Source organism: Molothrus aeneus, chromosome 6, assembly GCF_037042795.1.
Source record: "Molothrus aeneus isolate 106 chromosome 6, BPBGC_Maene_1.0, whole genome shotgun sequence".
NCBI classification, from domain to species: Eukaryota; Metazoa; Chordata; class Aves; order Passeriformes; family Icteridae; genus Molothrus; species Molothrus aeneus.
Genome location: NC_089651.1, coordinates 35333537 through 35351290, shown reverse-complemented (window position 1 = coordinate 35351290; position 17754 = coordinate 35333537). Strand labels below are relative to the sequence as shown.

At 36.0% G+C, this 17754-nt stretch overlaps 1 protein-coding gene across 2 annotated transcripts in view; it reads left to right on the top strand.

The window, feature by feature from the left end:
• Positions 1 to 17754, top strand: part of PRKD1 (protein kinase D1) — a 115373-nt gene that overhangs the window by 64824 nt on the left and 32795 nt on the right. The window contains exons 3-5 of one of the 2 annotated variants that reach the window (XM_066551623.1): positions 7906 to 8037; positions 8729 to 8889; positions 11613 to 11636. In XM_066551623.1, coding sequence (XP_066407720.1) covers positions 7906 to 8037; positions 8729 to 8889; positions 11613 to 11636 — 317 coding nt within the window. The remainder of the gene's footprint in view (positions 1 to 7905; positions 8038 to 8728; positions 8890 to 11612; positions 11637 to 17754) is intronic. The other variant, XM_066551624.1, reaches the window with a different exon arrangement.

Below are 17754 nucleotides of genomic sequence, written 5' to 3'. Positions count from 1 at the left end.
TTTAAAGAGGCCCCAAGAATGTTTCTGTTAACATAGCTAAGATGTGACTTGTTGCCAAAAAGAAGGTTGGAGAGCTTTCCTGCCTCTTAGGACATGAAGACTCCTATCACTGTAGTTTGGTAGTGCAGAAGGTTATTCTGCAGCAGTTATGTTTGTTTCCTGGTTTGTTGTTTTTTTTTGTTTTGTTTTGGGGTTTTTTGTTTGTTTGTTTTTGTTTGGGTTTTTTTGGTTTTTTTTTCTTCTTCTGCTTCTTGAGTCCAGTAAACTCTTACTCATTTCCTCTTCAAACAAAACAATTCCAGTCTTCCAGTCTTTTAATCTCCCTTTATTTGTAAATCTCTTCCATGCCTCTAGAGGTTTTCCTCATCTGTCACAGCTGTTTAAAGCAACTGAACACAGAATGTCCTATAGGGACATTCCCTATAGGGAATATTAGTATCACCATTTCCTAGTGTTAATTTCCAGTTATTTATGTGCATGGGTGAAATATTGGGTAAACATGTTGTGAGTAGAACACTTCTGTTGTCTTTAGTGAGGAACTAAACATTTTACTTATGTAATTTTGACCTTCTGATCTACCTGGCTAGGCACTGGAGGTGTTTCTAGGATGAGTCATTATTGAAGTTTTGTAAACAATTTTAAAAAATCAACCACAATTCAGAACAATAATTAATTTATTTCTTCCAGGTTATGTCATCTTGTGCATTTCTTTATCATTTTTAATTTCCCTTTTTCCTTTTCTAGTGTTATCCTAGAAAAATTCAAGTGGGGCTGAGAAAACTGGATGCTTATATACAGTCATGCTTCTGTTCCATATCTCTGATGGTCTCATCAAAGATCTGAGACCTTAAAAAAGCATTATTAATCAGATAGACACTAAAGCATGTTTCAGAATGGTCATACTAGGATTTGTTGTTTCATCACCTTTCAGAGGCTTCAGGTGAGGCTGTCTGGCATTTAGTTCCCTTTGGTCTTCTTTCTCACCCTTCTTGAAGGTGGAAATGACATTTGCTTTCCTCCAGGATTCAGGCATTTCTCCCAATCACCATGATCATTCAAAGATTGTTGAGATTGGCATCACAAGGACATGAGCCAGTTCCCTCAGTATTGCTAAGTGCATCCCATCAGGGCATCCAATAGAACTATGCAAAAAAAAACCCCAAACAACCCACTTGTATTAGTTCTGTAATGGTATATGTTTATAAATTCTTGGGGTAATTCTAAAAGATATCTAAACCTCTGCAGATAAGTAACAGTATAGTTAAAAATAATTTAATGTATGCAGATGTGGTTCTTTCATTCCTTACTGAGTTCAACATAAGATTGTACTTTAAATTCCATTATACTTTTAGCCAGTAGCATTTATTCACCATATAACAAAAAAAATCTTAACCTTTTATGAAAGAAACTTGTGGGAATTAAATATGTTTTACAAGTGCTGTTAATTCTTTTTGAGCACCTCTTCTTTTTGAGCTTTTTTTCAGAATCCTTGGAAAATAACTGTGAAGATCATTAAAAAAAAGTCAGAGGAAATAAAAATGTAAAAGACTCACAGCATTTACTTTAAGATAATAGATTAGTCAGAGCATGGAAAAGGAGCAAGAGCCTTTTTTTTTTTTCATTTGGGCTCCTTAATGCCTGAAGTCAGAATCAATTTTTAACACTGCATCAATAGCTCCAGTAAACCTGAAGAGTATTTAATTTTGTTTACTATGCTAAATTGATACCTTTGCAGTGTTTTGTGATTAACAGGGCCTGAAGCTGTGAAGTAAGGTATTGCTCTTTTTTCCACTTGGGTGAGAAATGGGTAAATCCATAATGAAAGAATTGTGTGATGGGATTTCAAATTAACTTAAACCTAGTGAGCTATATAGTTTGTAGATTTGAAACTGTGAAATCATTCACAAACAAATAGAAGTACATAAAAATCGAACTTTAAAAATTCAGAGTGTATAGATGAATCACATTGACTCATAAATGTTAATCTTTTATTATCATTCCTTTAAATTCTGAGCTAGCACTGGACAAATGCTTGCAAATTGTTTATTGTCCCCTTCAGTTTATTAGTTAAATCTCACGTCACTGATGAGACAGTGTAAACAACAGCCCATAGGGAATCTGGATACTGGGACTTAAGAAGGAAGGAGATGAGAGCTTTACTTGGATGCCTCCCATGCTGGCTCATTTGCTCCCTTCTCAGCCTTACAGTTGCCAGCTTCCCACTGCCCCTCTTAGTAAGGAGGCAGCTGCTGGCCAGAGAAGGCACAAAGTCTTGTTTGTTCATGCTGTGCCACCACTTGCAGCTACCAACCTTGGGCATCATTGATCAAAACTATGGTGGAGGTTCTCTGGCTTCCATCTCTCTCTGATCTCTGGGATCTTCCCCTATTTCCAGCATCTTCCCCTTCTTTCTGTCATTACTGTTTCTTTCTGGGACCTTTCTTTTCTTTTTCCATGGCTTTCTGGACACCCAAGCTCATGTTTCCAAATTAAATGGTCCAGGTGCAGCAGGACACCATGTTATCAGCCTTGTAGCAGGTGATTCAGTTTCTTGTATCTCTGTCACTGGAGGATTGAGGACATGCAGCTTTTTATAAATCTGGTTATTATAAAAAAATTGCAGGTAGCCTGTACCAGTTGCATTTAGAAAGTAGCAGGCTTCTGCTCTAGAGTTCTGAATTCATTTCTGAAAATGTACCTCTCTCCTCTGTCCCCACCTCCTACCTGAATGTCAATTTAGCATTCCTAATTAGAACTGTTTTTACCTAAAGCATTGGGATAAAGCAATAATAGGTAAAGAAAACAAAATGAAATTTATTGTATTAGAAGGATTTTCCCTGTATGTAAAATCTAGAGTGGTAAAATACTCACATTCATATCCAGAAAGGATTCAAATTTTCCATATTAAAGTTACCCTACTCCAAAGCAGAACAAATAAAGAAACAGAATGATTATAAATGTACACATGTTTATAATTTAGGAAGTAGTTAGTTTAGTTTTTAATTCACATTAAAGGATGGAGATCAGATATGGAGTCTTTGGTCTGTATGAACTGCCAGAACTCTGCTAACTTAAATGAGACTCTGGAAACTCAAACTGTATTTGATTGCCAGGATTGGAACATTGAAAAAAATAAAATTGTTTCCTTTCTCTTAGTCCAGCTGAGCTGTATACTCAGTCAATAATTGTTATTGTTTAACCAGTGCCTGAAGTTTAGTAGTGTATAGTTGTGAGTTATATTATTTTTTTAAGTGATGGATGCCAGCACTTCTTGTAAGTAAGGACTCAAGTTACAAATACCTGCAGAAACTCAACAGAATACATTACTCTTAAATGCATTCCAAATGGGAGAAGGTAGCAGGAGAATGCCTGCTTTTTCTAGCTGCAAGATATTGCTAGTCTTGTTATTGATGGTTTCTTCTGCCATGAGAGGCAGGGATGCAAGATGACAGTGGCCATTATGTGAAGCTCTGTTACTGATAATAGCAGGATCTCGCCTCTGCTTATAGTTCAGAGTGCTTTTGGACTTGGAACACAAAATGGTGAAGTAAATCATTTGCCTCTTTCTGAATGCAAGACTTTGCCTCTCTGACTTGTAATGTTTTACTTTCCAGCTGTGCTGAATGATAGGTCTGCTACCGAGCCCAGAACAAGGAGTACTAGCCATTAACAGCCAAGTCATTAATAGACCTGATGAAATAGTCTTGTCAAAACTGCTGCAGTTTCAATGCCTGTGTTTTGGTGATACTAGGAAAGCTTAAATCGATGATGATAAGGTAATCTGAGAGTTAACAGTGCAAATTGCAAACTTTTCTGCAGAGTAATTAAGTTTTTTAGGATGTGCTTATAGCCATATTTAGAGGCCTCCCTTTTTTTACAGAACAATTTTACATACAGCACAATTTTACATACAATATTGTCTTCACCCCATCAATACATTGTCAAAGCAAAAGGGTAGCCTCATTACAGAAGGTTTTTACCAAGAAAAGCCTAAATTTAATTTGGAAAAAAAAACCCATATCTTTCTCTTCATCAGCAGGGCTTTGGTTTTGGGTTTTTTTTCAGTGAATAACAGGAATATTCTGAAGGTTAAAGCTTTGAGCATTAATGGCTATATGAAAGGTTTCCTAGACAAGTAATTTAAAAAAAGTTGACTGACTAGATGATAGGAAGAAGTTTGAAAGGAAGACCTAATTTATAAATCACTTCCTAGGGCAAAACTACTCATGGGAGATTTTGATTTCAGGTTTGCTTCTACAGGGGAAAGAATATATACTTCTCACAATCCCCAGTTTCTTAAAGCTATTTCAAGATAATACATTTTTAATCCATTATCTAAATTATTAAACTAATTGAAGTTAACTGAGTTACTGATTTTTATCAGGCTTTTTGTGGTTTTGGTGCACTTTTCATACTATTTGTAAAACTACCCAGTAAATCAATGTACAACTCCTCTCCAGTCTTCCAATTTAGTAAGCATCTTTGATTCAAAATAAAACTTGAATACAGGCATAATATTAGGTTATTCAATGCAATTATCATGGACTTAGATACATAAATCCTTTGCTAGATGGAGAGGTGGACTATTTTCATTGTACATATCTCTTGTTTTAATAGTGGTTTGGTTGTTACTTGTATGTTTCTAGAAACAGCCACAGGAAAATCTATTTTTATAAACAAAACGTTCACATCTCTAAAATGGACATAAATGTTACCAGAATTCATGGCTATCATGTCTTGAGGGTGTTAATAGTAGAGTCTTCCTTGTCTTCTCCTAGGAGAGCAGTGCATACTCACTGAGTATCTTGTTTCCATCAACTTCTTGATTTTATATTTCCACATGTAAATTTAAGGTAGAGACACAGTAGCAAAGAAGGGTACATTGCAGTTCTGTTGGAAGGTGGTAGTGCATTGTGTTCCAGTTTTGGTCTGTATCCTTGAAAAGGCTCCTATGTACATGTATACATATCTTTTCCCTTATAATTTCATTTGCAAAGAATCAGAGATGTAAATCACAATATTCTTCATAAAGCTGTAGGTAAATATTCTATGCAAAATCCATGAACAAAAGCCTGGAACAGAAGAGATGAGGCTCGAAACTCCAGATGGAAAGTCTGAAGGAGACAAGTGGAGAGATGGGAAGGCTTAGTGATATGTTTATAGTTGAGTTCCTGAGCAGATGTTGTAGCATGTTGTAGTGTGCTGTGTGACAGGAGTTTCCAAAATGTTGAAGACCATGTCTTCATCTCATATATATCATGATTTCATATACCAGACTAGAGAAGAAGAAGTGAATTATCGAGGGTCAGTATGATTTGCATCTATAATTTGATCTTATCCACCTGCTGACCTATCACAGCTCAGTTGGTACCCATATGTGATAGGACCAGAGAGGCGTCTGCTGCCTGACTGGGACAACTTTTCCTCCTGTGGCTGCTGATGATAATAGAGGCCCCGAAAAAGAAATCCTTCTTGAACTTCACAGATCAGTGATCTACTGGGGAAGGTGTTGTCTGAATTCCTATCTTCAATATGAAATTAAAGAAGGAAGTTAATATGCCTGTATTTTGTTTTCTTTGTACAGTGAAATATACAAATGTATATTTGTATTTTAACATCAAAATATATTTTGAAGCTTTGAGTGCTTGACCCTTCCAACATATTCTTCATATTCCAACAATTCCATTGATTTGGTTGGAAGTGCAGAAAAACATCTGTCAGTGTCCACAAAAAGACGATTCACTCTAAGTCCTAAAGTCGAATCACAAGAAATCTGTTCAACATCTAAAATGTGTTCTGAAGGGAGGGTATCAAGAAGCTGGAGCCAGGCTCTTTTTGGTGTTGCCAAGCATTAGGACAAGAGGTGATGCACAAAAACCGATGCATGGGAAGTTCCACCTGAATATAAGGAAGAATTTCTTTACTGTGCAGGTGACCGAGCACCGGAACAGATTGCACAGAGAGACTGAGGAGTCTCCCACACCAGAGATGTTCAAGAACCATCTGGAGCAATCCAGTGCCATGTGCTCTAGGATGACCCTGTTTGAGCAGGGAAGTTGGACCAGAAGACCCACTGTGGTGTATTTCAGACCCAACCCATTCTGTGATGAGCTGTGTTTTCTAAGTAGACCACTTCAGTATGGAAAAAAAAAATGGAAAAATAATATATTTGAACAAATGTTTGAAAGCCCTTGAGTGGAAAATATGCCTTACCTAACATTTTTAGATAAATACAAAACTATTTAATTTAGTTTCAGGATATTTCTAATATGTTGGGCTATTTTATGAGGTCCTAGTGTTATGAATTAGGTAAAATTTTGTAATAGAGCTTTTTATGACATAATGCCGAGAGAAGAAAGGTAAATCCTGAAATAAACAAACTGTTACATGATTTGCATTGTTCTAGTAGAAACAATTTGAAAAAGTGCAGTTTGATATGATTAGAATGATTGGATCCTACTTTTGGGGTGGTATTCTAAATACTTTTATTAATAGATCTCAAGATTGGTTGAGACTAGAAACTTAGTTTTCTGTGGACACTTTTGGAAAAGAGTAGCAGGTGCAGAGAAGCAACTGAGACCAGGACATAAGTCTTTATTGATACCCTCTTCTTGTTAATTAAAAATGTTTTCTTGGCTAGTATTCAGATTTTTGGTTCTCTTTTCATTAGTAGACAAAGTAGGAAGCCAGGGTATTTGTATCTTTTAGGAATTCCTCTGAATTGAACCATTAAAAACCAGGGCTGGGTGGGGGAAGGGTTGTTTTGGGTGTGGTTTTTTTTTTTTGTTCCTTTTTTTTTTGTTGTTGTTGTTATTGTTGTGTTTTGTTGGTTTGGTTGAGGTTTTTTCTCTCTTTCTTTCTTTCTGTCAATTGCAAATCAGGAATGTATTTCTGTTGAAAGACAAAGTATTTCTGTTAAATGCCTACATACCTATTACATTCACTCTGATATCAGTGAAGAGTAAGCACAAAAATAGCTTGTTTAAATGGCAATCTGAATGAGATCAAATGTTTGCATATGTGATTAGTATTTACAACATTTGACAGATATTTCTTTAGACTATCTATGTTTAAGATAATAAGAAAAGGAAAATATTTCATTTAAGTCTATTTTTCAAAGTGTTGTGGTACTGTCTCTGTGTTATAAATAGTTTAAAAAACATTTTAGTTATTTTTAAAGTTTGCACTAATGCCTTTAACTAGCCCCTCTAACTTTTGCAGCTGTTACACCAGTTGCAGGCTCATGTCACTTTGTAAGAAATGCACAGCCATCTTCCAGGTTACCCTGCAAGGTTTTTTTTCTCTATTGAAATTTGGGTATATCATTACATGTTTTGTTCTTAAGCTCTAATATATGTCTTTAACTTGTGTGATCAATTCACTGATACCAACATAGGCTGCTGAATTAATTATACCAAGTGATCCACAGAAACAGACTATTTTAGATGCACTTCCATTTGTCAAAAAAACCTTGCAGTATTTTTTTACTGGTTGTGTTCAGTTTATTTTATGTACATGCACCTTGAAAGTTTAGTGAGTAAAGCCTGTAAAAGAGTATTTTGAAAAATTTCTGACGCTTGATTGAACTGTGACAATTTTGGTAAATGTTGATATGCTGTTATACTCCTGTGTTTGATTGGAAAAATGTTGTCAGAGATGTCATTGCTGCAGGTTTGTAAATGCAGCTTTAAGCTTTTTCCAGTGGTCATTGTAGTATGAAGGCATATCATCACTCTTCTTGTCTTCAAAATATTATGCAGTGAACAATTCCAAATCCAAGGTTCAGCATCATAGTGGCCAAAAGGAGTTTTGCATTGTTCTGTGGTGAAGTACCTAATAAGTGAAGAACAGTAGTTATGTTACTTTTTATTTATGTTAATTTTGTGTATGATCTTACTGCTATAGCTTCTGCTACATTTGAAGACTTCCAAATCCGGCCCCATGCTCTGTTTGTTCATTCATATCGGGCTCCAGCCTTCTGTGACCATTGTGGAGAGATGCTCTGGGGGCTGGTGCGTCAGGGACTCAAATGTGAAGGTAAGCTGCGGTGAGATGTAATTTTTCAGTCTAAAGAAGAGACTTTTCCATTCTACTTCTGTGTGTTGTGTCTAATGCTGCTTTTAAATTAGTTGGAGACAGTAAGACCTGTCAGAGGAATTAACTGATTAAAGAACTTATCTTTTTGACTGCTCTGAGGCATCTTAGATATGGCTCTGTAACCTTGACTGTAAAAAACTTTGGTTGATATGTAGTTTTAAGAAAAGACTGCATGTCTTACTCTTTCCTTACAATTTTTAATGAGCCTGTGTCTTGCAGTAAGTCAGCTTATTTAACTGAAATTACTGTCAATCCATATGAAGTTGTAATAGCTAATTTTCTCACTTTGCCACACCTGTTTGACTTCTGGTAGACGAAATCATAATAGAATATACCATTTGCAGTGAGACTTCCTTACCTTCCAAGTGCTGGTCATGGAAATTTCCTGCACTTTGAGACCATAAATTTTGAAAAATCAGAGGAAAAACCACTGGTTGTAGATGTATCTATTTGGAGCTGATAACATTGTCTCTCTAACAATTTGCTAGAATAAAAAAGCAGGGTAGAGGGAAAAGTTTCATCAAATTTAAGGCTAATGTTTTTGAATTTGTGTTGTTTTTGAAAAATCCAAAATTACTTGCTTTTTTGACTAGTAAACCATAATGGGATGGTTTTAAATTTCTCTTTTCAGGATGTGGTCTGAACTACCATAAGAGATGTGCATTTAAAATTCCTAACAACTGCAGTGGTGTACGGAAAAGACGCCTGTCAAATGTATCCCTGACAGGAGTCAGCACCATTCGGACAGTTTCTGCAGAGCCCTCACCCAGTGTGACGGATGAAGCCCTTCTGGTATGGGATTCCCTAGCTGTAGAGGCCATGGGAGGAGCTGAGAAACAATGATATTTAGTGCTATAGAATCTGGTTTTGCCTGTTACAGACTACAGAGGAGGATGGTATGTAAATTATAAATTAAGGGAAGGCATCTTGACGTAAAAGGGAGGTCACCAGCTTAAAGTATGTGGGTTTAAGGTATGTGTCACTTCTGATACTCTCAGGAGTCTCCTCATTTGTCAAGAATTAGGTTATTTTTAAAGGCCTAAAGCTGCCACCCATGCTAAATAAGTAGCTGGATCTTGAAGAATCTCTTCTGGAACTAGATGTTGAATTTCTTCTGTATCGGACCATTATTTCCCTTGGCTTATTGAATAGGAAAGGTTTGCCTCATTAGAGCACTGTGACCCAGACACCACAGCACTAAACTGGATGTCTGTCACAGTCAGGTCTGTCCTTAGTTAGTTGGAGCCTGTGTGTTTGGCATATTTCTGGGTGTTCAGAAGAAAGTGGGAGAAATCTCCATTCGATCCTTAAATGGCTCTTTGTGGTAAATGTATTTATATATCTGTATTTAGATGTGTAGAGGGATATATAGGTGTACAATATACACAAAAGCACATTAATATATGGTATACTGTATATTCATTTATATATTAGTTTTCTGAAATGAAAGCAAAATGCTGATTGGAGTAAATGACCTATTTTTTATTTTTAGCATGTTTGTTCTTTTTAGTACTCATGGTCATAATATACTTGAATAGTTAAGATTTTACACAGTATATAAATGAATCCACTGCTAAGTGAAGGTTTTGAAAACCTTAAGGTTTAAAAGAGAGGAAAGAATTTATAAGTACACAGAACAATTATCATGTTTTCCTCTCAATTAGAATATTAAACTTATTAAACTTGACATACTAAAAGGACACTATTGCAAATTATGTAGACATGGTGTTAGATGCAGTACCATCTATGAACCATAATTATACACTTATGCTACTGATTATCATTAGTCTAAAGCTACTTGGAAATTAAGGTTAACATTATGAATCTGTATTTTTAATTGAAAAGCTGCATAAATGAGTAAGGTGCTTAAGTTCTCTAAACTACAGCAACAAATGTTTACAGATTAATCATAATCCTCAGCAGGTTGTTTCAGAAATTATTTAGGCCAAGACAGAAAATTTTGAGGAAGACTGGCCCTAATTCTTATCTCATTTTTAAAAAAAAAAATTCTTAAAACTACTGTGTGAGTGAGCATCCTGGTATACCATCTATAAATATTCACTTCACTGTATACAGTTAAAATGTAGCAAAAATTTTTCAATTTGAAAACATTTTAAATTGTATGACTGTTTTGTTTGCTGACACATTCTTATACAAAACACCTGTTTTGCAAAGCTATATACTTCAAAATGTTTGACAGCATTAAAATTGCCAGTGAAGAGATGCAGTAAGTATTGTCCATACTGCAGGTTATACTTCTCTGAGACCTTGTAAACATTGGAGTCCCTGTGTTGACGATTCAGAACATCACACATGCTCACACACGTGCACGCCCAAAGAAAATATATTTGCAGTAGGTAAAGGGATGGGCCTGGAGAAATCAAGTAGTTTTCTTATCTCAGTTTTATTTCATGAAATTCAGGTATCATTTACCAGCGTTTTGGAAATGCTCTAACACATGGCTTCTGTATGTCTTTTTTTCTGTTTAGTTTTTTTTCCTTTAAATGTATTTCCATTCCCATCCTCCCACCCTGCTTTTTTTAAGTGGCATAAGCTTTGTCAGTTCTCATGTACCAGATCTGTCCTTTGGACTCATTTCTTCTACAGTGCTTATGAGATAAGTTTTATGGCAGTTCATATGGTGATGCCAAACAAACCACGCACTTTGGAATGTCTTTCATTTTTCTACAGTGTGTGTGAATATACTGAAAAACATCAACTTTGTTCATAAAAGTGTACCATTCATTAATAATATTGATGTGTTACTTGAATCATTGCTAACAAAATATAATCTCTGTTATAGCTATCAGTTCTTCAAATAGGACTAAAATAAATGTATTTTTACCCCTAATTACCATGTAGAGTCAGAGCAGTTGAGAAAGAATAATTTCTGGAGATATTTGATAGAAGATGTAATTATCAAACTTAGTTGTTTCTTATTTTTTGTTCATGCTGTGGGCACCTGATAGGAGACACAGCATGTAAACCTGCCTTCTGGAAAAATGGCATGTATAAAGTGAATAAGTTATGTCCTGTATTTTGAAATTTTGTAATCTAAAAATCTTTGAGGCAGGATAGTATGGAATAATGCAAAATGTACCTATACTTTAATTATCCTTGCATAGGGAACCACAGAAACAGTTTCAGTTTGGGTATAAATGTTTTCATTACCAATAAAACATTTCATTTGAGCTGAAAATTGAATGGGGACTATATTTGAGTACAGCTTTAAAAATCTACCTCCAAAGAATAAAATCTTCTTTTGATTCTTAACTTAGTAGTGTAAAACTCATCAACAGAAATACTAAAAACAAAGTAGAACTAGGAGGATACAATGCAACCCAGATTTTTAAGTCTCAGCTCAAATGCCGTTTTAAGCATTTATTCTATAAAAAAGAATGAGAGTATAATATGATCCCACATTCATGCTTGCTTCTAAAATAACATTATTTTCTGTCTTTTTCTCCCCCTTCTTTCTTTGTTCTGTTTTTTTCTTCTTTCCAACTACCTGTCAGTCTCCTGTCAGCCCTGGCTATGAGGTATGTACTGAATTTACGCCCTACCATGCTATTCGCAGGATCATCTTTTATGATTATCAGTATGAATTCGAAGGCATGCAGGAATTAAATCAGATTTCTTAAGTCCAGATTCCAAAGTGAAGATCATGATTCTTACGCTAAACAGTAAAATTGGTAAACATTAAAATATTTCAATACAAAAGTGACTTTTGCATTTGGTAGGCATCAAAGAGGTCATGGGTTAGACTTGAAGCCTTATTTATATTGTAGTAATGCATGGGAAAAAAAATTACCTTCACTTTCAGGACTTGGTAATTTGCTGGAGTAGAAAATAAACTTTTATTTTTAAGCTGAACAAACCTCACATTCAAATGCTCACCAGCATACACCATACTACCGTTGGGGCAGCTCTTTCTTTCAGACTGTGGTGGAATTAAAAAATTTTTTTAAAAAATTAAAAAAAAAAGCCCAGGATTCTATATTTCTGTGGAAATAGCCATGAACATTGTACAAATAAGTTACAACTCTATATGAAAAGAGTATCAAGTCTAAATAAATAAAAAAAAAGAAATTTAAGTGGGTGATTCATTTCAAAGGTCGTTCTCTTTGACTTTCATATGGATTTTCTAAAGAAGTTTGGTCTGTGTTTAAAGTTTCAAAAGCTTTCGAAACTAAGAAGTGTTGGCATCTTTCCCTTGCAGCATGTATTTGGGATGCACATGTTAAAAATACTACATTTTAGAAATAAGACATAGTTAGTCTGAGGAATATTTTGTTGTGCTAAAATGAAGATTTCCATGGCCAAATAACTATTTCTTTGAAATAAATAACTTTATTTCCTGTCATCATAGGATGGCTTAGGTTGGAAGGGACCTTAACCATCCTATGTTTCCAACTCTCTACAATGGTTAGGATCATCTTCCACTAGAGCAGTTGCTCAAAGCCCCACTGAACACTTGCAGGGATGAAGTTTCTATTTCTTTTTAAAACACATACATTCTTACTGTGTGGCCCAGAATTCCATCTCCACAGAATATCCATAAAGCAATACAAACATGTATATGTAAACCAGTTTTTGTAACATCTAAGATAATTGTGTTCTAAATACAGTCTGATAAATGATGAGTCCACCAATCTGGATGATGGTGGTTTACCCTAAAGTAGCAGTAATTAAGGGTAGGTGTGAAAAAAAAGGTATTTGGAGGAAAAACAAAATTGTATTCTTCTTGTGAAAAGATGTTAGCTATGTATGGTTTTGCTTCAAACTATATTTATATGACACAATAGTATTTTATTTCTATTTTTTAATATATGTTTCCATTATTTTGGGAAGTTTTATTTGTGTTCTAGAAGTAACAAGGTCATTTTATAAACACACCTGCAGTGATTTTTCAGAAAAAGTCCAGCTGAGCTTTGTTTTTAGAATAGGAATGATGTGTCTCATGGGGCATAGGTAAGTGGAATGTTACATATTATCTTTGCTTTTTGATGAAGAATCAGGATTTACAGTTCTTTTTTGCTAAATAATTTAAAATTTAAAATGTATATAGTTTTACTTGAAAAGACTACTTATGTATCATTGACAGAATACAAAGCACCAGGTGTTGCTTGCCTCTGTAGATTTGTTATAAGCAGAGCTGGCTTGAGGCTTTTTAGCTATATATAGAAGAGTGATTCTGCAGAACTAGGACAGTAGATGCTCTGGGACAGAATTGTCTTGAGTCGTGGGTGGCCATTTTCTCTTTCTTCCCTCACACCCAACACTTAATACAGACGCCCTTTTGTCTTAGCCCACTGAAATAAGGAGTCCTTGTTTCCAGTGACTCAGAAATAGCCACTCTAAGAAGCCTTTGTTTTCCACTCTCCTACAGAAGATGCATCTCCTTTTCCAAGTTCAGTCCCTACAGTCTTGTGCAGGGACTCCCTCCCCAGCTCACTGAACTGGAAAAAAAAAAAGGCCCTTGAGGGAGGGAATAAGAAAGAGCTGGGGTGTTGCAGCTGAGGGCATCTTGGTGCCTTAAACCACTTCTAATTACAAGTCCTTTTCTAATGGCTGAAGTAGAGTTCATTAGCCCAAAGATCCTCAAAGGCAAAATTAATATTTTCATTTGAAGGCACTTGAGTTAACTGTGAATTAATACTGTTCTGTTATGTTTATTCCTGTCACCCTCAAGTTATCTTTCCATGCTCCGGTGATACACACTGCACATTCCTCTGTGTCTGAATGGGAATTTGCTTTCATTGTGCCCATATGTTTAATAAAAACCCCTAAAGATAGAGCTCCTGGAGTTTGCTCCAAAATCTAGAGTTTATTTAAAAATAATAGAAGGTGAAATAGAGGCTTTGAGTAATTAAACTGATTAGTGCCAGATGCATCAGGTGAATACAGAGTCATGCACTAAACAGAACTAAGAATCGAGAACTCAGTGAATCGGACACTGAAAATTGAATATAGGAATTTTAATTAATTCCACAATCTTTTATGTATTTTTAAATTTTCTTGCCTTTTTACAATAACTTAAAATAGTTAAACAAATTAAAAGTCAAAATCAAAAAATATTTCAGATGTAATTCTCTTGAAGTGTTGCATATCTATGATATTTAAAGTGGTACATCTCAGGAAAATTAGGAACTAGGTTCTTGTAGTTTCTAAAGTGCTAGCAATATTGAAAATTGCCAAATGCTGCAGCACACATTTCATTTCCCTGTTGTATCTCTGAGACATCATTCATGATTATTTGGGTTATTGTGGATTGGTAAAACATCCCAAAACATTATTTTGAGGAATAATGGGAATCAACACAACCTTTTATCTCCCATTACGTGGTCTAGGTGTGTTCAATGGTGCTTTCCCTCCCTTCTAATATATAATCTTGATTTTTTGTTGTGGTAACATAGTACTGCCCCCAAACTTACTGCAGGCCTCACCTAGTAGGTTTTTCTATATCTCCTCTGTCCAGACTCAAAACTTTCCAAACCAGTGTCTGTGGTTAAGCCTAAAGACATGTCAGTTATCCCTGATTTGGTAAGGACGGTATGTAGACACTGACAGATGGGACACATTTATACAGGCATTGGGGGGGAAAAAAACCCAAGATTTTATATGGTAGGATGAATCAGAATAGTGCAAAGACTATCTTAAGGGTTTTGTATTGAACTATAATTTAGCTGTGATACCTTTGTGTCATCATGTGTGCTTTTTCTCCCCTTTTTATTAGCTTTATTCAGCAAGCATAACGAAGCTGCCAGGTCTGGCTTCTGATGTGGGCATTCTAATACTGCATGATACTTCCATGGAAATAACTTATTAATTAATATACTTAAAATTATGAAGTACATGATACAAGATCAAACTAAACCTAATATTTTTTAATGAACTTGTGTCTATAAGATGCTGGAAAAAAAGCCTTGTACTATGTAAGTCTTACTATGGCTGCTGGTACTAGCAAATCCAAAAAGAAAGGGCTTTTGTTTCGGGAATCCCCTGGTTCTGAGGAGTCAGCATAGTCCTACAATGCCTTCTGAAACCCAGTAATCTTCTATTGGTACTTTCCAAAATAAGGCAGGTTACAGACAGAGCATTCAAACCACTGTCTGCTGCTATTGATATCTGAGTAGAAGAACGGTGTATATAATAATAGCCATCTGTGGATAGTTTAATATTAAACAGCTTGTACTGAAGTCAGTTCTTTGATGTGTTTACACATAGGAAAGTGAAATGTTTTTCAGACCATAGCTATCTAACTGTGCTGCTTGTGGGATTAAATCATACACTTGACTTGGAGAGGAGTGCAAGAAGCCTTGAAAGACAACACAGTTGATTGCAGTCTAAGTGTGGTATTTCAGTATATTTAACTGAAGATTTCTTTCTTTGAATTCACTTAATTGCAGTCACATAGTTTAATTTGTAAAAGAAAGTCAACATTTGCATTGCATTAAAAACAGAGTTCCTGTGGTTACATAGATATCTAGCATCTCACTTGACAGTAGCTTCCTGTGAGGAAATTGTGTGTGAACATATTAAGGCTTTATCCTCTGCCTTTAATATGGGAAGGAAATGCATGTTTCAACAAGTCTGTTTCAACACTAAAAATGAAACTTCATCCAAACAGTTGCTGCTGTTTGTTTATTTAAAATAGACATCACTTTTCTCTGTTGTCCAAGTAAATAAAAATCCCTAGATTGTAAAAGTTTATTCTTTTGTTGAGGCAAACATTTCAATATTGTAGGAATACTTTTGTTATTTCTGATTGAATATCTCAGTGTAAACTATAGGAATAATGTTGCAACACTTCTTAGATGTTGAGCCTGCAAAAGGTTTGCACTTCTTTGTGTAAGTTTTGAACAAAACCAAATATTTAGTATAGGTTGTGTAGTCTGTTCTCTTCTGAGTGAAGGTTACTGAATGGAGCATGTTTCCACAAGCATGATTGCCAAAATGGAAGTAGTTGTTTTCTGGCTCTTACAGAACATGAAGGTTTTGGTAAAGCTTTTCAGAATCCCTGGGATGTATTTAGTGGGATTGTCAAAACCTTTTCAAAGGGGTGAGGCAAACAGCAGTCTCTCTTACGTTCTAGACTAGTCCATGCAGCTGGATTGCAGAGCTGGTCCTTGTCTTTGTTCCCAAGAGCCCACTGGGTCCGAGCAGTCAGCTTTTATTGCTTCCCATTAGTCCCTTCAGCATCTCCATACAGTTTCTTTCACTTCTGTGCCTGGAAGGAATAGATGTGAATGCTGCATGATGGTCAAACTCATCCAGGTAATAGGAGCAGCTTAACCCATTGGTGGGGAAATCAGTATTTATTTCAGTTTCTTAATTGCAGTGTAATTTTGCAGTGTATTTGGACAAGGTAGAAAAGACAGGAAAGATCTGCTGAGCTATTTTTACCTTTGGGGGATTGTCTTCTTCCTGCAATGGCTGTACAATGATTTTATGCTTCTGGCTAATGTGGACAAATTGTTGTGTCTTCTAGTAGCTTTCAATGAAGCTCACCAGAACTCACATGAGGGGCTTCAATGTATTCCAAAAATTCAAAGAAATTGAACAAGAAGATGAAGAAGCAAGCCATCAGTTAAATAAAAGTCATGGGGAGTGCCCCATGTTGGGGAAAAGATTGGCACATCTGCCTTCTTGGAATTAAAAAACCAAAAAAACCCTAAACGTTTTCTTTTTTTTCCCCCAAATTAAGAGTAAGCAAACTGGATTCTATTAGATATTGTCACAGTTAAAGAATTATTGAAGTATCTGGATGTGATCAGTGTCACTGGCTTAGTCAGACCGTCCAGTATTCAGTACATGCACACATTTCTTGGTGTTTGTTGTCACTTGAAAAATCATACTCTTGAGCTCTTAAAGTATAGATTACCTTGCTGGGATGATTGTTCTAAAGGACTATTTAGTATTTGGAACTGTGCAGGCTGTTAGTTTCCATGGTGTAATCTGGTTAAGCAATCATTTCCTGGGAAGTTTCCAGACTTGCTGAGTCAGTAGTCTGGCTGGCTACCAGGAAAAACTCATTTATCTTTCTAACAAACAGAGGAGGTGCTTTGTGGAGGAGATTCTTGCTTTTCCAGTGAAAATAGTATAGTTCCTGGTTTCCTGTGCTTTCAGGGGCTTAACATTGTGGCATCTGATGCTGGGAGAGCTAGAAGTTAGAGTTGAGGGATCTTGACAGGACTTTCAGACAATACTGGGAGGAGAAGCTTATCTGGCAAGAGAGAGGAGGTGCTCCTCCTAATCAATCAGTCATCAGAGGGTGTGGAAGATGCTCCAGCTGCTGCTGCTGCCATGAGTTATCTGTCACCAGCTTCCCTTCCCCTGCTACCTTTGAGCAGGACCCAGGGGACACATTGCCTCTGGCTGCAAGAGGGAGGGAATGGAGTCAGGCATATCTAGACTGGGCATACAGGAGTGAGACCAGATCCATGAATTCTGATGTCTTTTCTAGCATGGGAGAAGGTAAAACTTGGCTTTACCTCTTGACCTTAAGTCACTGTAAGTTGAGGATTGCTGGTGCCTTACATGGTGTGCTACGGTGCTGGCACGTAGCAGCCCAGCACTTGTGGAATGGCAAAGAAAAGCTGAAATACTTTTCTCTATAAATTTGACTTGAAGACTGACATCTAGCAGTAGGTTTTC